This window comes from Colobus angolensis, unplaced genomic scaffold (assembly GCF_000951035.1).
Source record: "Colobus angolensis palliatus isolate OR3802 unplaced genomic scaffold, Cang.pa_1.0 Scaffold601, whole genome shotgun sequence".
Taxonomy (NCBI): domain Eukaryota; kingdom Metazoa; phylum Chordata; class Mammalia; order Primates; family Cercopithecidae; genus Colobus; species Colobus angolensis.
Genome location: NW_012119611.1, coordinates 276,285 through 299,559, shown reverse-complemented (window position 1 = coordinate 299,559; position 23,275 = coordinate 276,285). Strand labels below are relative to the sequence as shown.

At 38.9% G+C, this 23,275-nt stretch overlaps 1 protein-coding gene across 1 annotated transcript in view; it reads left to right on the top strand.

The window, feature by feature from the left end:
• Positions 1-23,275, top strand: part of FUNDC2 (FUN14 domain containing 2) — a 28,865-nt gene that overhangs the window by 512 nt on the left and 5,078 nt on the right. Inside the window, exons 2-3 of the mRNA XM_011963209.1 lie at positions 6,230-6,380; positions 20,058-20,133. Of these exons, the coding sequence (XP_011818599.1) occupies positions 6,230-6,380; positions 20,058-20,133 (227 nt within the window). The remainder of the gene's footprint in view (positions 1-6,229; positions 6,381-20,057; positions 20,134-23,275) is intronic.

Genomic DNA, 23,275 nt, shown 5'->3' with positions numbered 1-23,275 from the left:
GCGGCGCGGGGACGGGGAGGGCGCTCGGGGCTCGCCCCTGGCCCATCCGCTCCCAGGGTCCGGCCAAGGTCACGCGCGTGTCTGGGGCCTAACCATCCCGGTGTGTCGTCTCCAGTGGAGCTCACCCAGCCTTCCGGCGCCGCCCCCGGCAGCTGAAGCACGGAAACATTCTGTCCCTGTTCTCGGAAGCGGTCTGGCTTCTTTGTCCCTTTGGACGTTCATCTCAAATGCCTCGTGGCGTCGTTCCGTGTACAAGGCATCTCCCCAATTGCTTTATTGTTGGTTTGAAAAACTAGCACATATGGGATGGTACTTAAGAATAGCCTTCTGTTTAGTCGGCATAGTCAAAGATTCCGTGTAATTCGCAGTGGAGCACGTCTTGAAGTTATACTTCTTACCCTATTTTGAATGCTTAGGTTGTATTTAATTTAGTACTGACTCACAGGAACCCATTGCTAAACAGAGCCATGATCGAAAACTCAATTATATAAAAGTAAAATTACATAAAGTATGTTAAAAACAAAGGCAGTGAAAATACTAAAAACTCATCACTTTTATTATGTACCGTGTTTTATTGTTACTTTGCTTTTGGGGTTATTTATACATCTAGTGTATCTCTGTGGGGGAGATACTATACTATGGAGCTCTACTGTGCATCTCTTCCCAACTCTGGGTTCAGTGGTGTCACAATTCAGTAATGTCACGCTCACGATGAATGAATACACAATGGAAATTGGCTACACTACAAATCAGCCCTTGCCTAAAGCCGACTGTTAAACATTTTACCAGCACACCGCTAAATTTTAGATGACTCTGGGAAGGTGGAATGTGCAATGTGATAATTATGTATTTACCTGCAGAGCAGACTTCTCTTATTGACTTTAAACATATAGGTCGATCAGGTATTTGCACCTAGGAAATTGTTGTGAGAAATTTTGAGGTTAAGATGAATTTTAATTGTTATCACAGTGATGATCACATAATACTGTGATCATTGATTTTGTGGGCTCATAAACGTGGCTAGTGGCTGACTTTTGTCTCTCATAGTGCTTAGCAGTGTTTGACCAATGACTGACCAAATATCTCGCATTTAATCCACCTTCCCCCCTACTCTCTTTTTTAGGGACTAGATCTGTCATTCAGGCTACAGCGCAGTAGCACAATCATAGCTCACTGCAGCCACAAACTCCTGGGCTCAAGCGATCCTCCCACCTCAGCCTCTAATTCCCTCTTCTGACTGGAGCCACCTGTTGATCTAAGGGGCTTGGTCAAATTACATTAAAACAAAACTGTAATGTTTTGCTGTTACATTAGAAAAATAAATTATTTAACTACTTGTGAGGCCATGGAGTACCCAGGTACTCAAACATCCATATTTTGTCTGCTAAATGGGCATCTGTGATGTATCCTGAATGAATTCTTGAATGTTTTGTGTATAGTTTAAGGTAGAGGTTGAGAGTAGTTTTTTTTTTAAAAAAAAAACAAAAACAAATATATAGTAGTTCTAACATCACTTGTTGTTTCCTTCATTGAATTACCTTGGTGCTGTGTTATTAAAAATCAAATGACTATATGTGTGGATCTATTTCTGGATTCTCGATTCTCTTCCATTGCTATATTTGGGTATCCTTGGGTCAGTTTGACAGTATTGAATGTCATCGCTTTGTAAGTCTTGAAATTAAGGTAGTTGTATATTATACTGTAGCTTTATAATAAGCCTTGAAATTCCTTGAACCCTCCTCTTTCCCCTGCCCGCCCCCGCCCCCAGGATTATTCTGGCCGTTTGTGGCAGTTTGTATTTTCCTGATTGCAGCAATATTTACAATTCCTCGTGGTCTTTTTCCTAGTGACTTTGACACTCCTCCCACCCAGGGGTAGGGTCTGTATTCCCTCTTCCTGAAGCTGGATGGGAGCTTGTTCCTACAGAATGTAGTGGAAGTAAATACTGCATTTGCTCTCTCCCTTTCTTGGGACTTTCACCTCCTGAACTCTGCTCCTATGCTGTGAGGAAGCCTAGACTGATTCACAAAGAGTAGCTGCCTGTCTATCTGAATGAGCGTAGAGTCTTCAGACACAGCCTGTAAATCTTCTGGCTAAAGCCTCAGACATCATGAAACAAAGACAAACCACAGTGCTGTGACTGAATTCCTCATAGAATCTGAGAGCATAATATATGATTGTTTTGCTTCATGAAGTTTTGGAGTAATTGGTTGTACAGCCGAAGTAACTGGAACACAGCTGGGTTTTTTTGTATCTTCATATGAATTTTAGAACCAGTTTGTCAATTACATAAAACTTACTTTTTTGTTGGGTGCAGTGGCTCACGCCTATAATCCCAGCACTTTGGGAGGCCGAGGCAGGTATATCACCTGAGGTAGGGAGTTCCAGACCAGCCTAACCAACATGGAGAAACCCCGTCTCTACCGAAAATACAAAAAATTAGCTGGGCGTAGTGGTGCATGCCTGTAATCCCAGCTACTTGGGAGGCTGAGGCAGGAGAATCACTTGAACCTAGGAGGAGGAGGTTGCGGTGAGCCGAGATTGCGCCATTGCACTCCAGCCTGGGCAAAAAGAGCAAAACTCCGTCTCAAAAACAAAAAACAAACAAACAAACAAAAACTTACTTTTTAATTGGGATTGTATTGAATATATAGATCAATATATGGAGAGAATGAACATCTTAAAAATACTGAGTCTTGCAAAACATAAGCATAGTATATCCCTGTTATTTTAGGTCATCTTCAATTTCTTTGCAGTGTTTTGTAGTTTACATTGAAGAGGTCTTGTGCATCTTTCATTGAATTTATTCCAACATAATTTTCGCAATTAAAATTATTTTGTTTTCCAGTTCATCATTTCTAATACATAAAAATTCAAATGACTTTTTAGTATTGGTCTTATAATCTGTGACCTTGCTTCTGGTACCTTTTTGTAGATTTTTCTGGGTTTTCTATATACACAGTTATATTATCTGCCAATGAAGACAGAATTATTATTGTACCTCCTTTCTAATCTCTTTGACTTATTTCTTTTCTTCTGTTGTACTGGCTAGGAACTCCAGTACAGTGCTGGGCGAGGTGGCTCACACCTGTAATCCCAGCACTTTGGGAGGCTGAGGAGGGAGGATCACTTGGGGCCAGGAGTTCCAGACCAGCTTAGGCGACAAAGTGAGACCTCCTGTATACAAAAAAAAAAAAAAATCAGTTGGTCACAGTGGTGCACAGCTGTAGTCCAGCTACTGGGGAGGCTGAGGTGGGAGGATTGCTTGAGCCCAGAAGTTTAAAGTTGCAGTAATCTGTGATAGTGCCACTGCACTCCGATGTGGGTGATAGAGTGACACCCTGTCTCAAAACAAAACAAAACAAAAAGCAGTTGAATAAATTTTAGGGAAAGGAAAGTGTTCCATATTTCACCATTAAGTATGATGTTAGTTGTATATTTTTCATAGATGTCCTATATCAGATTGAAGAAATTCCCTTCTGTTCCTGTTTTCTACTTTTTATTCTGATTTTTTTCTTTGATTTTGAAGTATAAAATTTCTGTAATTATTATTTTGTACAGTAAGTATTCATTTAGATTTATCCAGCTATTTACCCATTCCAGTGTCTGTCATTCCTTTCTGCATTTCCAGACTTCCATGTGGCATCATTTGTTGTCAGCCTGAATAACTTTAGTGTACCTCTTTGAATGTTACTTCTATCCCATCTTTTCAAATCTTCTGGAACTCCGATTACATATATGTTTAATCTTTTGAGCAGTTTTCGAACATTGTTATTTGCTTACTTCAGCATCTTGATCATCACTGTTCTGTTTCTGTTCCTTTTTTTTTTTTGAGGCTGAGTCTCGCTGTGTCACCCAGGCTGGAGTGCAGTGGTGTGATCTTGGCTCACTACAACCTTCGCTACCAGCGTTCAAGTGATTTTCCTGTCTCAGCCTTCCGGGTAGCTGGGACTACAGGCGCGTGCCACCACGCCCAGCTAATTTTTGTATTTTTAGTAGAGACAGGGTTTCACCATGTTGGCCAGGCTGGTCTTGAACTCCTGACTTCAAGTGATCTGCCCCTTGGGCTTTCCAAAGTGCTGGGATACAGGTGTGAGCCACCATGCCTGGCCTGCTTCTATTTCGTTTATTTTTTTAATTTATTTTTATTTTTTATTTTTTTTTTGAGACGGAGTCTCGCTCTGTCGCCCAGGCTGGAGTGCAGTGGCGCGATCTCGGCTCACTGCAAGCTCCGCCTCCCAGGTTTACGCCATTCTCCTGCCTCAGCCTCCCGAGTAGCTGGGACTACAGGCGCCCGCCATCTCGCCCGGCTAGTTTTTTGTATTTTTTAGTAGAGACGGGGTTTCACCGTGTAGACCAGGATGGTCTCGATCTCCTGACCTCGTGATCCACCCGTCTCGGCCTCCCAAAGTGCTGGGATTACAGGCTTGAGCCACCGCGCCCGGCTATTTCGTTTATTTAAACAAATTTTGTTTCCTTTGTCTGGCTTTGCCTTTGCATGGGTAGTAGTAATTTTCTATTGTTTATTGTATTATGTGTGAAAAGATTGTACAGACTCCATGCCAGATGAAGTTGATCATTTGAGGTCAATTTTACAGTAAACAGCTTTGAATAGTACATTGCTGCCATTTCATATCAGACATTTCTTAGTGCGGTGTTTCCGGGGAAACAGGGCTGGGTATAGTAGGGGAGCCTGACATTATCTTCCCACAGAGAAAGGGATTGACATTTTGTTAATTCTTTCTCCATGCTTGGGCAAATCACTTAACTTTGGAACCTTCATTTCATTTTTTTTTTTTTTTTTTCTGACACAGTTTCAGTCTTGTTGCCCAGGCTGGGGTGAAATGGCGCAATCTCACCTCACTGCAACCTCTGCCTCCCCGGTTCCAGTGATTCTCTTGCCTCAGCCTCCCGAATAGCTGTGATGACAGGCGCGTGCCTCCACGCCCAGCTAATTTTTGTAGTTTTAGTAGAGACGGGTTTTCGCAGTGTTGGCCAGGCTGGTCTTGAACTCCTGACCTCAGGTGATCTGCCTACCTCGGCCTCCCAAGGTGCTGGGATTACAGGAGTGAGCCACTGTGCCTGGTGCCTTTTTTTTTTGAGGTGGAGTCTTATTCTTGTTGCCCAAGCTAGAGTGCAATAGTGTGATCTTGGCTCACCACAACCTCCACCCCTCAGGTTCAAGAGATTCTCCTGCCTCAGCCTCCCGAGTAGCTAGGATTACAGGCATGTGCCACCACCTCCGGCTAATTATGTATTTTTAGTAGAGGTGGGGTTTCTCCATGTTGGTCAGACTGGTCTTGAACTCCTGACCAGTCAGGCGATCTGTCTGCCTCCAGCCTCCCAAAGTGCTGGGATTACAGGCGTGAGCCACCGTGCCTGGCTTTCATTTCTTAATTATAAAATTGAGTTAAAAAGTAGTACCTACCTTATTCTGTGGATTTAATTAGATATACATGATTAATGTTTAGCACATTGCCTAGTAAATAGTAAGAGCTCAATTAAACGTTACCTCTTATCTTCATTATCACTGGAGATCCATGTAGTACTTAGAAAATTTGTGGATTACTGAATAGCATTGAGTTACTCCTGAAGAGAAGGGGCAAATTTGTTTCATTTGGGATGCATTACTGGCAGTTTTTTGTGGGTCTTCTTGGATTGATTTATTTATTTGAGATGGAGTCTTGCTCTGTTGTCCAGACTGGAGTGTAGCGGCGCTATCTCGGCTCACTGCAACCTTTGCTTCCTGGGTTCAAGCAATTCTTGTGCATCAGCCTCCCAAGTAGCTGGGATTACAGGCACCCACCACCACGCCTGGCTAATTTTTGTATTTTTAGTAGAGATGGGGTTTCGCCATTTTGGCCAGACGGTTTTCGAACTCCAGACCACAGGTGATTCGCCCACCTCGGCCTCCCAAAGCGCTGGGATTACAGGCGTGAGCCACCATTCCCAGCCTTTTTTGTTATTTTTAAATTTGAGAGGACAAACTAGAGGACTAATTCTAGATTTTCTAGGTTTTTCCCTCTAATATAGACATTAGTATTTGCTGATTTTAGTCTGATTTTCCAAAATCGTAACTTAGAATAAATTTACTATTCAAAATAGAATATTTGGAGGTTTCGTGTTATATCTATCTCTGTTTCTTTAAATATATTTTAATCTAGTTAGGTATGGTAGTGATTTCTTATAAAAGTAAATCTTTTCTTATTTAACATATTATTTCTTGTAGGAAACTTTGAGGGAAATTTTGAATCACTGGACCTTGCGGAATTTGCTAAGAAGCAGCCATGGTGGCGTAAGCTATTTGGGCAGGAATCTGGACCTTCAGCAGAAAAATATAGCGTGGCAACCCAGCTGTTCATTGGAGGTGTCACTGGATGGTAAGTGATGTGAAAGATGTCCATTGTCTTTTGTGCATGATTTAGTATTGCAGTTATAGGTACCATAATCTCCTTTAACCAGTGAAAACACATTGGCTTTTGTGAAATTGGTCACTTAATGTGTAGCGTGTGTCTAAACATCATCTTAAAGTGCCATTTAATGGTTACACATAATGATTGTTTGCTATATGCCAGGTTCTGTTTGAAGTATTTACATAGATATCTCATTTCCTTCTCATAACTCTGGAATTAGTACTGTTATTTTCTATCCTCATTTTATAGAAACTGAGGCTCAGAAAGGTTAGTTTGCCCAAGGTCACATAGTTGGTAACTGGTAGAATAAAGAGCTAACTACTTATTAGCTATGTCAGATGATAACTTAATATGATACAGCTTATGGTTTCATTTGTAATAAATTCAAAAAATGTTAATAGCAAATTTCATAGGTGAATATTGAATCCATTAATCTCATAGACTCTTTAGATTTGAAAAATTTTATAGCACCATATAGCAAATATAGAACAGTGCATATAACAGATGTACATTTTAGCAAATACTTAGAGTGAACACCTATGTAACAACTGCTCAGGTTAAAAAAAATGTGGCGCACCCTAGAAACTCAAGAGGTTGTTATGCAGTTATTTCACTGCTTTTCTTTGTAGTTTTAATACCAGTTACGTCACTAAATAACGTACTGTGGTTTACCTGGTTTCCAGCTTAAAGTAAATGCAATCAGTATGTATTCTTTTGAGTCTTGCTTTTTTTGCTCAACCTGATGTTTCGTATGTTCAGCTACTTTGTATATAGTTGTAGTTTCTTCACTTTCATTTGTATTTTGAGTTCCATTATATGAATATACCATAGTATATTGATCCAGTTGATGACTGATATTTGAGTTGCTTCCATTTTTGGCTAATACTATGCTGATATGAGTATTAGATTTCCCGGTGTATATGTGCATACATTTCTGTAGGGTCTGTACCTAGAAATTGCCAGGTAATGGGTATAGGTATCTTTAGCTTCACTAAATAATGTCAAACCACCTTCCGAAACTGTTTTTAACGGCTTACAGTCCCAACAAGGACTGAATGAACCTGTTGTTGTACATGGCGGCACTTGATTTTGCCAGGTTATTAAATTTTTTAAAAAATTAGTTAATTTTTCCTTAGCAAGGTAATCCAATTAAATCCAGACTGTTAACATTTTGCCAAGTCTGGTAGTTAGGTAGTAGTATTTCATGGTGGCTTCATTTACATTTCCCTGAGTAGGAGTGACATTGATCAACTTTTACGTATGTTTGTTGACCATTTGGATCTCCTCTTTCAGTTCCACTCTAGTCTTTTTCCTCTGAAGTTGTCATTCTTTCCCTTGTTAAGCTCTAAGAGTTCTTTTTTTTTTTTTTTTTTTTTGAGACGGAGTCTTGCTCTGTCGCCCGGGCTGGAGTGCAGTGGCCGGATCTCAGCTCACTGCAAGCTCCGCCTCCCGGGTTTACGCCATTCTCCTGCCTCAGCCTCCCGAGTAGCTGGGACTACAGGCGCCCGCCACCTCGCCCGGCTAGTTTTTTGTATTTTTTAGTAGAGACGGGGTTTCACCGTGTTAGCCAGGGTGGTCTCGATCTCCTGACCTCGTGATCTGCCCGTCTCGGCCTCCCAAAGGAGTTCTTTATATATTCTGAATATTCTCAGTCCTTTGTTAGTTGTGTGTATTACAGATATTTTCACTCATTCTGTGGTTATCTTTTCATTTTATGGTATCTTTTGGTGAACTGAAGATCTTATTTTTAATATAGTCAATTTTATCAATCTTAACCTTAATGGTTAGTGATTTTTATGACTTATTTAAGTAATCTTTGCCTACCCCATGTTTCAGAACTTTTATTATTTGACCTTTCACATTTAGATTTATTATCCACCTGGAATTGTTTTTGTGCTCGGTATGTGGTAGATTCCTCTTTTCTTCATGTGGAATACCCATTTGTCCCAACTTAATTTATTGCAAAAGCTATCCCTTTCCCCGTTGCTTTATGTGAGTGTGTGTGTGTGCATATTTGTGTGTCTGCTATCTTGTTCTTTAGGAACATCTTGGCTATTTTCTTTATCTCTTAGTTTTTAAGTTTAATAAATAGGTATATTATAAGTTGCACATATTTAAAGTATACAGTTTGATACATTTTTACATATGTACATGCCCATAAAACCATCACCACAGTCAAGATAATGAACATATCTATCACTTCAAAAGCTGCTTTGTACCACTTTGTAATCCCACGCTCTTTCCTTCATGCCATGCTCCCACCACTGATCTGCTTTCCATTACTACAGATTACTTGACGTTTTCTAGATTCTTTTTAGAAGTGGAATTACATAGTATATATTCTTTTTTGTCTGGCTTCTTTTATTCACCATAATAATACATTTTTTTTGTTTTGAGATGGAGTCTTGCTTTGTTGCCCAGACTGGAGTGCAGTGGCGCGATCTTGGCTCACTGCCTCCTGGGTTCAAGCAATTCTCCTGTGTCAGCCTTCGCCATAATAATTTTGAGATAATCTGTGCTTTTCTGTTTATCAATAGTTCATTCCTTTTTATTGCTAAGTAGTACTCTGTTGTATGGATGTACAACAATCTGTTTCTCCATCCACCTTTGATGCACATTTGAGTATTTTTTTTTTCATTGTTTGGCTATTACAAATAAAACTTCAAGTTTGTGTCCAAGTCTTTGTATGAACATATGCTTTCATTTCTTTTGGGTAAATATCTAGGAATAGTATGGCTGAGTCACGTAGTAAGTGAATGTTCTAAATTTACAAGTACCTGCCAGTTTTTAAAGTGCTTATATCATCTTACATCTCCACCAGCAATGTGTGAGGGTTCCAGTTCCTCTGCGTCGTCACTAACACTTGGTATTATCTTTTTGATTACAGCCATCTTAGTGGGTATGAAGTTGGATCTCATTGTGGTTTGAATTTGCATTTATCTAATGACTAATGATGTTGAACATTTTCATGGGCTTATTTTTTGCCATTCATATATCTTTGGTGACTTACTTGTTCAAATCTTTTCCACATTTTTATTGGGTTGGTTTTCTTTCATTGCTGAATCGTGAGAGTTCTTTAAATATTCTGGATAGAAGTCTTAGATATGTGATTTGCAAATACATTACTTCTCTGTAGCTTTTCATTATCTGAACTGTACCTTTAAAAGAGCAGAAGTTTTTTTTTTTTTTTTTTGTTAGTATACTTTAAGTTCTAGGGTACATGTGCATAACGTGCAGGTTTGTTACATATGTATACTTGTGCCATGTTGGTGTGCTGCACTCATCAACTCGTCAGCACCCATCAACTCGCCATTTACATCAGCTATAACTCCCAATGCAATCCCTCCTCCTATCCCCCTCCCCATGATAGGCCCCAGTGTGTGATGTTCCCCTTCCCGAGTCCAAGTGATCTCACTGTTCAGTTCCCACCTGTGAGTGAGAACATGTGGTGTTTGGTTTTCTGTTCTTGTGACAGTTTGCTGAGAATGATGGTTTCCAGCTGCATCCATATCCCTACAAAAGACACAAACTCATCCTTTTTTATGGCTGCATAGTATTCCATGGTGTATATGTGCCACATTTTCTTAATCCAGTCTGTCACTGATGGACATTTGGGTTGATTCCAAGTCTTTGCTATTGTGAATAGTGCTGCAATAAACATACGTGTGCATGTGTCTTTATAGCAGCATGATTTACAATCCTTTGGGTATATACCCAGTAATGGGATGGCTGAGTCATATGGTACTTCTAGATCTAGATCCTTGAGGAATCACCATACTGTTTTCCATAATGGTTGAACTAGTTTACAATCCCACCAACAGTGTAAAAGTGTTCCTATTTCTCCACATCCTCTCCAGCACCTGTTGTTTCCTGATTTTTTAATGATTGCCATTCTAACTGGTGTGAGATGGTATCTCATTATGGTTTTGATTTGCATTTCTCTGATGGCCAGGGATGATGAGCATTTTTTCATGTGTCTGTTGGCTGTATGAATGTCTTCTTTTGAGAAATGTCTGTTCATATCCTTTGCCCACTTTTTGATGGGGTTGTTTTTTTCTTGTAAATTGCTTAATCCAGGGTCACCAAGATTCTCTCTCACTTTTTCTAGATGGTATATAGGTTCAGATTTTATATTTAGTTCTGTGATCAATTTTGATTTACTTTTTGTATATGGTATAAGGTAGGAATCCAAGCTTTTTTTGCGTATGGATATCTAGTTGTGCCCACATTTGTAAAAAAGACTGTCCTTTTCTCCGCTGAATTGCCTTTACATCTATGTTGAAAATCAGTTGACTATATGTTTTTGAGCTCTTTGTACTGCCAAATTGATCTAGGTGCCATTATCACGCTGTTTTGATTACTGTAAGTTAGGTAATGCAAGTCTTGAAATTTTGTTTTTCATCAAAGCTATTTTGAGTATTCTAGGTATTTAGCATTTCCATCTGAATTTTATCTTGTTTTTATACACTCCTCCACATGAATTTTAGAATTAGCTTGGTGCCAGTTTCTGCCAGACACCTGATGAGATTTTGACTGGGATTGCTAAAGCCACTTACTAGTTGTAGAGTTCAGGGGTCCCCAAGACCACCGTCATGTTTGATAATTCTCTAGGAGAATTCACAGAACTCAGAGCTGTTCCACACAGGGTTATTTTTTTATTTTTTATTTTTTTTAACAATAAAAAGATACAGATTAACTCAGCCAAGGGAAGAGGCACATGGAATAGGGTCCTGTGGAGTCTTTATATTTCTTTCTTTCTTTCTTTCTTTTTTTTGAGACATAGTCTTGCTCTCTCACCCAGGCTAGAGTGCAGTGGTGTGATCTCGGCTTACTGCAACCTCTGCCCTCTGGGTTCAAGCAATTCTCCTGCTTCAGCCTCCCAAGTAGCTGGGACTACAGGTGTGAACTGTCACCCCATGCTAATTTTTGTATTTTTAGTAGAGTCAGGGTTTTGCCATATTGTCCAAGCTGGTCTCGAACTCCTGACCTCAAATGATCTGCCTGTCTTGGCCTTCCAAAGTGTTGGGATTACAGGCATAAGCCTCCACACCCAGCTGAGTCTTTACATGTAAAGTAGGTTTCTTGTAGTTTCTATATAGGTGGTTGTTAATTTTTTAGAATCCAATTTGACAATCTCTTCCTTTAAATTAGGGTGCTTAGACTATTTACATTTAAGTTTATTTTTAAAATTCTTTTAATTGACTAGTAAAAATTGTAGGCTGTGTGCAGTGGCTCACACCTTTAATACCAGCACTTTGGGAGGCCGAGGCGGGTGGATTGTTTGAGCTCGGGAGTTTGAGACCAGCCTGGGCAACATGGTGAAACCCCATCTCTACAAAAAATACAAAAATTAGCTGGGCGTGGTGGTGTGCACCTGTAGTGCTAGCTACTTGGGAGGCTGAGGTGGGAGGATGGCTTGAACCTGGGAGGCGGAGGTTGTAGTGAGCCAAGATCGTGCCACTGCACTCCATCCAGCCTGGGTGACAAAATGAGACCCAGTCTCAAAAAGGAAACAAAACAACACCAAAATTGTATATATTTGTATATACATGATGTTTTGATATATGTATACATTGTGGAATGGCTAAATCAAGTGGTTTAACATGTATTACCTCACATACTTACCATGTTTTTGTGGTGAGAACACTTAAAATCTACTCTTGTACCTATTTTCAAATATATGATATGTTGTTATTAACTGTAGTCACCATGATATACAGTAGATATCCTACACTTCTTTCTCCTAACTGGAATTTTTGTGTCCTTGACCAACATTTCCCCAACTGCCCACCCCACAACCTTTGGTCACCACCATTCTCTGTTTCTATGAATTTGACATTTTTAGATTCCACATGTAAGTGAGACCATTTGGTATTTGTCTTTCTTTGCCTGACTTATTTTACTTAGCATAATGTCCTACAGGTTAATCCATGTTGTCACAATGTCAAGATTTCCTTGTTAAGGGTCGAACAGTATTCCATTATGTAATATACCACATTTTCATTATCCATCTGTTGATGGACGCTTAAGTTGTATGTATCTTGGATATTGTGAATAGTTGCAGTGAACATGGGAATGCAGATACCTCTTTAATGTACTGACTTCATATCCTTTGGCTGTATACCCAGTAGTGTGATTGCTGAATCATATGTTATTAGTAATACTATTTTTAATTTATTGAGGAGTCTCCATACAGTTTTCCGTAATGGCTTTACTAATTCACATTCCTACCAACAGTGTACAAAAATTTCCTTTTCTCTACATCCTCACCAACACTTGCTATCTCTTGTCTTTTTGATGATAGCCATCCTAACAGGTGTGAGGTGATATCTCATTGTGGTTTGCATTTTCCTCATGATTAGTGATGTTGAACATTTTTTTCATATACCTTATTTTGGCCGTTTGTATGTTTGTATGTCTTCTTTTGAGAAATGTCTATTCAGGTCCTTTGCCCATTTTTTAATCAGGTTATATTTTTACAATTGAGTTGTTTAATCCCTTGTATATCTTTTATATTAACCTCTTATCAGATGTATGGTTTGCAAATATTTTCTTCCATTCTTTAGGCTGTCTCTTCACTCTGTTGATTCCTTTGCTGTACAGAAGCTTTTTAGTTTGATGTAATCCCATTTGTCTATTTTTGCCTTTTGTTGCCTTTGCTTTTCGGGTCATATCCAAAAAATCTTTGTGCAGACCAGTGTTACGGAGTTTTCTGCCTGGTTTCTTCTAGCAGTTTTACGGTTTCAGGTCTTATATTTAAGTATTTTACCTGTTTCTAGTTGATTTTTGCAGTGGTTTGAGATGAGGGTCTCTTTTGCGTGTGGATAAACAGTTTGCCTAGGACCATTTTTTGAAGAGACCGTCCTTTCCCTGTTTTGTGTTCTTGGCATCTTTGTCAAAAATCAGTTGGCTGTAAATACATGGGTTTATTTCTGGGCTCTCTATTCTGATCCGTTGGTCTATGTGTTTGTTTTTAATGCCAGGACCATGTTGTTTTGGTTACTATAGCTTTGTAGTATATTTTGAGATCAGGTAGTATGATGATGCCTCCAACTTTGTTCTTTTTGCTGAAGATTGCTTTGGCTATTAGGGGTCTTTTGTACTTCCCTGTGAATTTTAGGATTTTTTTTCTCTTTCTGTGAAAAGTATCATTGGAATTTTGATGTGGATTGCATTGAATCTGTAGATTGCAAGTGGGATGTTTGTTTTTGTTATTATTGGGTTCAAAATTACCATCTTGGTATTTAATCTGTTCTTTGTTTTCACTTTTTGGTTTCTTTTGGATCAAGTATTTGTGTGTGTGTGTGTGTGTGTGTGTGCTCATAATATAAGTATATATGTTATATATGTGTGTACATATATACTGAGGTGAAATTCACATAACATAAAACTAACCATTTTAAAGTGAATAGTTTAGTACAACTTGGTACATTCACAATATTGTACGACCACTATCTCTATATAGTTTTAAAATGCTTTTATCACCTCCAAATAAAACTGAGTACCCATTGAGCAGTTACTCCTAATTCTTCCCTCCTTCAACTCCTGGCAACCACAGTGTGCTTCCTGTACTTATGGACTGACCTATTCTGAACATTTCATATAGATTGAATCATGCAATGGGTGAACTTTTGTATTTGGCTTCTTTCACTTAGCATAATGCTTTTGAGGTTCATCCATGTTATAGTGTATATATATTGCTACTTCATTCCTTTTTATAGCTCAGTAGGATTCCACTGTATGTATATGCCACAGTTTGTTCATCCATTCATCTGTTGGTGGACATTTGGGGTGTTTCCACCTTTTTTGACTGTTGTGAATAATACTGCTATGAACATTGGGTAGAAGTATTTTTTGAATACCTATTTTTAGGTCTTCTTTTTTTTGTATTTACCCAGGAGTGGAATTGTTGGGTTATATGATAATTCTATGTTTACTTTTTTGATGACTCACCTAACTTTTGGGCATCTTTTCATGTACTTGCTGGCCATTTGTATATCTTCTCCATATAAATGTCAACTCAAGTCCTTTGCCCATTTTTAATTGGATTTGTCTTTTTGCTATTGAGTTGTAAGAGTTCTTTATATGTTCTGGATTCTAGACCCTTACCAGACACGATTTGCAAATATTTTGTCCTGTTCTCTAACTTGTCTTTTCACTGTTTTGATAATGTTCTTTGATACAAGAAAGTTTTTAATTTTGATGAAGTCCAATTTATTTTTAATTTTGATGAGGTCCAATTTATTTATTTTGTTGCTTAGATCAAATATTTTCAATTCCATTTTCATAATTTCATTTTCGTGGATATTTTCATAATTACATTTACGTCCTTTGTTGGCTTATTCGCTACAGCTGTTCATTGTGTAATTTTAGTGGTTGCTTTAGGGTTTATAGGAGCCATCTTCTACTTATAGTCTGCCTTCAAGAAATCTACCGCTTCATATATGATATAACAGTATGCTTCCATTTTCCCCTTCCCCCTTTGTTTTCATTGCTATAAATCTTACTTTTACATGTCTTATAAATCCATAATACATTCTTACTATTTTTGCATTAAATGCTGAATTTTTATAGTTTTTAATAACAAGAAGGAAGCCTTTCATATTTCTCTCCATAATTTCCATTTCTTGTGCTCTTCATGCCTGTGTGTGGATCCTGATTTCTATATGATACCATTTTCCTTTGCCTGAAAACTTCCTTTAACATTTCTTGTATTGCTGGTCTGCTGGGGATATTTTTTTTCCGGTTTTTGTATCTGTGAAAAAGGTCTTTATTTCATCTCTGTTTTTGCAAGATCACTTAGTATAGAATTCTAGATTGACAGGGTTTTTTTTTTTCAGTACATTGAAGATGTTATTTCATTGTCTTTTGGCTTTGTATTATTTTCTGTGGGAAATGTGTTCACTCCAAACTTTATTCCTCTTTACCTAATACCTCTTTTTTCCCCCTTCAGGCTCCTTTTAAGATGTTCTCTAGGCCGGGCACGGTGGCTCACGCCTGTAATCCCAGCACTTTGGGAGGCCGAGGCGGGCAGATCACGAGGTCAGGAGATCGAGACCATCCTGACTAACACAGTGAAACCCTGTCTCTACTAAAAATACAAAAAAGTAGCTGGGCGTGGTGGCGGGCGCCTGTAGTCCCAGCTACTCGGGAGGCTGAGGCAGGAGAATGGCATGAACCCGGGAGGCAGAGCTTGCAGTGAGCCGAAATCCGCCACTGCACTCCAGCCTGGGCGACAGAGCGAGACTCCGTCTCCAAAAAAAAAATAAAAAGTAAAAAATAAAAAAATTTAAAAAAAGATGTTCTCTTCACCATTTATTTTAAGCAGTTTGATTAGGTTGTACCTTGCTATAGTTTTCTCTTTTCTGTCCTGTTCTGTTCTGTTCTGTTCGAGACAGACTCTTTCTCTGTCACCCAGGCTGGAGTACAGTGGCATGATCTCTGCTCACTGCAACCTCCACCTCCGAGGTTCAGGTGATTCTCGTGCCTCAGCCTCCAGAGTAGCTGGAATTACGGGCACACACCACCACATCCTGCTAATTTTTGTATTTTTAGTAGAGATGGGGTTTCACCATGTTGGCCAGGCTGGTCTCAAACTCCTGACCTCAGGTGATCCTCCTGCCTCAGCCTTCCTGATTACAGGTGTGAGCCACCATGCCTGGCCTTCTTTGTTTCTTTTGCTTAGATTTCATTGAGCTTTTTGGATCTGTAGATTTATAGTTTTCTTGAAGCTTGGAATATTTTCTGTCCTCCTTCAAATATTTTTTTCTGTCCTCCTTCAGTGATTCCAATTACACATTTATTAGGCTGTGTGAAGTTTTTCCACAATTCATTAATACTGTTTACTTTTTTAAAACTTTATTTTGAGATAATTGTAGATTCACATGCAGTTAGAAATAATCCAGAGAGGTCTTATACCCATTCCCCAATTCCCCCCATGGTAACATCTTGTATAACTATAGCTCAATATCATAACCACTTTCATTTTTTGGTCTCTTTTCTATTTCATTTTTGATAGTTTTTATTGCTATTTCATGAAGTTTATTAATCTTCTACAGTGTCTAAACTGCTATATTTTTCATCTCAGACATTGTAGTTTTTATTTCTAGACGTTTGATCTGCATCTTTTTTTTGAGACTTTCTTGCTCTGTTGCTTAGGCTGGAGTGCAGTGGCACAATCACAGCTCACTACCTCCTGGGCTCAAGAGATCCTCCCACCTCAGCCTCCTGAATGGTGGAACTGCAGGTGCATGCCACCATGCCTGGCTAATTAAAAAAAGTTATTTTTAGAGAGATGAGGACTCACGATGTTGCCCAGGCTGGCCTTAAACACCTGGGCTCAAGCAATCCTCTTGCCTTGGCCTCCTAAAGTACTGGGATTACAGGCATGAGCCACTGTACCCAGCCAAGATTTGCATGTTTTTAAAAGAGCTTCCTTGCCTCTACTTATTATGTGCAATCTTTTCTCTAGCTTCTTGAACATATTGAATATAATTATAATAACTTTTAATGCTTTTGTCTACTAATTTTGTCAGTATCATTTCTGGGTTTCTTTTAGTTGATTTTTTTTATCATGGTTCATATTTTTCTGCCTTGCAAGCCTGGTAGTTTTTAATTAGATGGTAGATATTATGAATTTTACTTCATTGGGTGCTAGATATTTTTTATTCTTATAAATGTGCTTGATTCTTGTTCTTGGATCCAGTTACTTAGAAATTACTTGATCTTTCTGGGTCTAGCTTTATTATTAGGCTTTATTAAAAATGCATGTTTTGTTTTAAAAAGAGAAAAAGCCAGGTGTTATAAACAGTGCAACATTTTTTGTAACAGCAAAAATCTGTAACCATTCTAAATATGTATCAGTGACTCTGATTATACTTTAGTAAGTCTGAACAGTGGAATGCTCTTAAAATGGACCCTTATGATTTATTTACTGGTCCTACCACCCTTCCAGTTTCAGAGTTGCTTCAGAAATATACTGCCTGACATCTAACTTTTGTTTAAAAAAGATTAAGTCTTACGAGGTTCTCCATGCATTGTTGTATTTGTAGTTCTTTCTCTTACTGAGCTGAAATGTAATAAGGGGAGAACAGTAGACAATGAGGGTAGTGAGGTAATGGGAGACAAGATGTTAAGTGTAAGGATTTAACTTTCTCTCTTAGTGAGGAGGGAAGCTACTGGAAGGTTATGAGCAGAAGTGTACCTTGATCTTACATTTTAGAGCAGGGGTCAGTGAAGTTTTTCTGAAAAGAGCCCATATGGTAAATATTGTAGGCTTTATGGGTCACACAGTCTCTGTTGCAACTTGATTTACAAAGAGATGTCCGGCAGGATTTGGCTCCCAGGCTGCGGTTTGTCATCCCCTGTTTTAGGACTGTATGGGCTGCTATATTGAGAATAGATTCTAGGGGGCAAAAGTGGAGGTAAGGAGTCCAGATGAGGAGCTGTAACAGTAACCTACATCAGAGATCATGGTATACACCCAGCAGATAGAAAGTGAATACACAGAGCAAAGAGGTTCTAGGACTGAGTCTTGGAACAACCTAACATTCAGAAGTCAGAAAGAGGAAGCAAAATTGTCTGATAAGGAGTGGCCAGTGATATATGAGGAAAACCAAGAGAGAATGGTATTCCAGAGCAGAAAGATGTCAAGAAGGAGAGTACAATAGCAGAATAACCAATAACCTGATAAAACATGGACCTGAACAGACATTTCTCCAAGGAAGGCATAGAAATGGCCACCAGAGGTATATGAAAAGATACTTAGCATCACCAGTGATCAGGGAAATGCAAATTAAAACCACAATGAGATATCACCTGACACCTGTTAGAATGGCTGTTATCAAAAAGAAAGATAATTGTTGATGAGAGTGTGGAGAAAAAGGAACCCTAGTACACTGTTGGCGGGAATGTAGATTGGTACAACCATTATGGAAAACAGTGTGGAGGTTCCTAAAGAAATTAAAATTAGAACTACCATGCAACCCAACAATTCCTCTTCTGACTATATACCCCAAGGAAATGAAATCACCACCTCATAAAGATATCTGCCCTCTCATGTTCAGTGCAGCATTGGTTTACCATAGCCAAGATATGGAAACATCCTAAGTGTCCATCAATGGACGAATGGATAGAGAAAATGTGTATACAATGGGATACTATTTAGCCTTAAAAAAGGAGATTGTGCTGTTTGCCATAGCATAGATTTGGGAGGACATTATGCTAAGTGAAATAAGACACAGAAAGACAAAATACTGCATGATCTCATATGTGTGGGGGAAAAGTCATATATACAGTGCTATAATGTAATAAATATAAAGAAATAAAACTGCTTACCAGGGATAGGATGGGAGGAAATGGGAAGATGTAGGTCAAAGGATACAAAGTAGCAAATATGTAAGAGGAGCAAGTCTAGAGATCCAATGTACAGCATGAGGACTGCACTAATGCAATTGTATTGCCTTAGGGATTTCCGTGAAATAAGTGGATTTTAGCTGCTCTTAGCACAAAAAAGTAACTGTGAGATGATAGATATATTAATCTGCCTCATTATAGTAACCACTTTACTTGTCTATATGTATCCCATAACATCATGTTGTAAACCTCAAATATACACAATAAAATTTTTTTAAGAAGGGGAGAGTAATCGACTGTGTCAAAAGCTGCTGTAGGTCAGATGAGATTAAAGCTGAGAAGTGAACACTAGCATTTGGTGAGGTCAAGATCAGTGGTAACCTTGATAGGAATGGTTTCATTGAAGTCATGGGACAAAAGCCTGAATGGAGTAGGTGTGAGAGAATATGGACACAGGACGAAAGGGATGGCCTCAAAGTAGTTTTGTTGTAAAGGAGAGCAGAGAAAAGGGAAGGTGGCTGGATAATTGGAGTCTAGGGAGGATTTTTTCAACAATGGTTAATGATTACAGCTGATACGTGTTCAGCAATGAACACAACAAATCTCTGCCTTCATGAAGCTTACATTTTAGTATCAGGTGGGGGCAGGAAGATAGACAATAATAAAGAAACGCATAATTATATTAAGCTGGCTACGAGATGTTGCTACTCAGATATCATATGGACATTTTGCATTCAGCATATTCAAAATGACATTATCTCCTCCCCTCCCTTCCCCCACCTTTTCCTCTGTTTCTCTTCCTTGCTTTTATATTGTAAAAAATGCCACATTCAGGACAGAATCTTGTGACTTATCCCTTGCAACTGTCCTGTCCTCAAACTCAGGCGTGTTTTATTTTTTTCTTCACAAACAGTTCTCAGGTCTCCTCCCTCCTTGCAATCTCTACCTCGGCCCATGGCATTCACTTCTCTTCTGGATTGCTACTTTACCCTCTTAGCTAGAGTCTCTGACTTCATCCTCCCTGTTTAATCACTTCTCCACAATGTAGCCAGAGTCGTCTTTTAAAAATATAACCTGAGAATTTTAACGGACTTACTCAAGACCACAACATTCGTAGAGCCAAGATTTGATTTCCTTATGGCATGCTCCTCTTGGAGCTGGGCTTTATGTAGGGGGTAGGAAGGAGCTAGATCATCTTAAGCTACGTAAGATATGAACATTGCCAGAAATGCATTGTTTGTGCATAACTGACAGCTCATCAATTTGTCTGATGTTGATTTGTTTTTGTAGGTGCACGGGTTTCATATTCCAGAAGGTTGGAAAGTTGGCTGCAACAGCTGTTGGAGGTGGATTTTTTCTCCTTCAGGTCTGTATGTGAAATGTTCTCAGATGTTTGGAAATTCCACTTGCCCATTAAGGAATGTGGTGTGGGGAGTTGTAATACAGTCCTGGCTGTGTACTATTTTAAATGCTAGTGACCATTTGAGTCAAATTTTATCCATTGTACTAGTAAATGTTATTTACCAGTCACATTTTATTTCCTCATGTGGGGACAGAAGTGCAAATTCCTTATCATAGCTCCCTTTTAAAAGAGTTTTTAAGACCAGCTCAAATATTAAGCAGATGTGATTTCAAAAATATAAGTGTGCTGTGATGATTTAGTCTCATACGCTAATATAGCTAGCTTTTACAGAGGGGACGTGGAGCATGTGATGAGAAATGGGAGCTAAGTGACAGTACAGTCAGATGTTGTCTGCTGTCTCCTTGACCCATAGTTTCAGAACCAGTGGTTGCCAGTTCTTTTGAGACTGCTTAGGAGAGACTAACAAGCAGGACTTGAAAAAGAAAAAGGGAGCAGTTTCTCCAAAAACAAAAGAAAACTGACATTTGATTGTATTAGGCATACATTTCTTAGCTCTGCGGCATTGATATTCAAACTTGGCTCCGCATTGGAATCACCTAGGAGTTTTTAAAAGAGCCAACCTGTGCCGCCCCTGACCCATGCCAGAGTCTCTGAATTCACAGCCCTTTGTCTCTTCCCACAGTTGGCAACCCTCACTTTTGCAAGGTAAGTACTATATTAGCACCATGATTGGAGTGAGTTTTGCAGATAGGTCAGGTGAAAATCAAATGTATTGAAGAGGGAAGCTGGTAACTGGCTGTATCTGGGTTGAGTGTGGTATTGCTGCATGACAAATTCCCCCAAACCTAATGGCTTCAAATAATGATCACTTTATTCTCTCTCATGGTTACGGGAGTTTGGGGAGGGTTAAGGTAGGTGCTTGTGGATCAGAGTCTCATGTGGTTACAGGCCAGATGATCAGAGGATTGGGGTAGGTCTGGACTTGTGGGGCCTCTTTGTCTCTCTGTCTCTGTTTGTCTTCCCTCCTCCTCTCCTTATTTCCCCCATGTCCATAGTCTCAGTGCTCTTCCATGTGGTCCCTGTGCCGGCATAGGCTTCCTCACACCACCTTGACCTCAGGACTCCTAAGCACAGTGCTCCAGAAACATGGTGCAAATTGCATCTCCTTTGTTGCCCAAGCGTCAAAAGTCATGTAGCTTCACTTTTGCTGGCTGCTTCCCTGTAGGCTTGTTAGGTGCTGGCTTTGTTGCTGGACAGGTCAGACTCCCTGCAAGGTGGGGCCTCTCCTCACACCTCTCTCTCCTTCCCCTTGACCCTTCAGGTGGAAGTCCAGTAACATCTCTATCCCTGTGGTTTCCCTTATATGCGGCCCCAAACTTCATAAACATCTTAATATTGCTTTGAAATGTCTTAATTTGAGTGTGTCCTCTCTTTCTTTTTGGGGCCCTGACAGAAATAATTGGTATTGAAAGTGTCTCCGGAAAGGCACCTCAAAATGAGATTTTGGTGTTGGATAATTCCAATATTCAAGGGGTACAGGTACACTGCTTTGCTGCAGAGGTGAAACGTGGAGAATCTGTGGCAGGCACTCATGTTATCTGTCACCAGAGGAGTGAGAGCAGGAGGCAAGCATAATGTTGGGAGATCAGTTATATCACAAGTTATACTTTGACATAGGGATACAGTTTCCTTTTTTCCATACTGATAATTGAGCAGAATTTAGTGAATAATTCTTCCCATTCCCAACATTTGCAGCATTGTCTCTTTCATATATCAAAATCCATGTATGTGTGGCTGTGACTCTGGTTTCTGTGTTCTGTTCCACTAGTCAACTTTCTATCTTTATGACAGTACTGAAGCTTAATATTTGGTAATGCAAATTCCTCCACCTTATTCTTCAGGAGTGTTGCAGCTACTTTGGTGTTCCTGCTTGTTCATCTAAATTTTAGATCACACTTGTCAGTTATTTTCAAAAATCCTGTTGAAATTTTTATCGGAACTGCATTGGAACCATGTAGATATCTCTTATGATATTGAGTATTCTATCTGTGAACATGGGTTTTCTCTCCAATTATTTAGGTTTTCTTTAATGCCTTTGAATAGACTTTTATTATTTTTCCATATAGATCTTGTACATCTGTGATTCAGTTTTATTACTGGATACCTTATAACTTTAGTTGCTCTTGTGGATGATACGATTTTTAAAACTACACATTCTCATTCATGCTAGTGTGTTGAAATACAGTTGATATTTTATGTTGTTCTTTCAGCCAGCCACCTTGTGAAAAAAGTCTCTTATTTCTGACTTGTCTGGGATTCTTTTGGGTGTTGTGTCTAAAATCTTTTTATGCCATTTATGTCCATTGTCTTTTGTGCATGATTTAGTATTGCAGTTATAGGTACCATAATCTCCTTAACCAGTGAAAACACATTGGCTTTTGTGAAATTGGTCACTTAATGTGTAGCGTGTGTCTAAACATCATCTTAAAGTGCCATTTAATGGTTACACATAATGATTGTTTGCTATATGCCAGGTTCTGTTTGAAGTATTTACATAGATATCTCATTTCCTTCTCATAACTCTGGAATTAGTACTGTTATTTTCTATCCTCATTTTATAGAAACTGAGGCTCAGAAAGGTTAGTTTGCCCAAGGTCACATAGTTGGTAACTGGTAGAATAAAGAGCTAACTACTTATTAGCTATGTCAGATGATAACTTAATATGATACAGCTTATGGTTTCATTTGTAATAAATTCAAAAAATGTTAATAGCAAATTTCATAGGTGAATATTGAATCCATTAATCTCATAGACTCTTTAGATTTGAAAAATTTTATAGCACCATATAGCAAATATAGAACAGTGCATATAACAGATGTACATTTTAGCAAATACTTAGAGTGAACACCTATGTAACAACTGCTCAGGTTAAAAAAAATGTGGCGCACCCTAGAAACTCAGAATCATTTTGGTGATTCCAGTTCCTTTGCCTTTCCATATAAATTTTAGAACCAGCTTATTTATGTATCTATAAGAAATCCTGCTGGGATCTATAGACAATTTGGAGAGAATTGGGCATCTCATTTCTGTGTCATCTCTCCATTTATTTAGGTTGTCTTTGAGTTCTTTCTTCAGCGTTTTGTA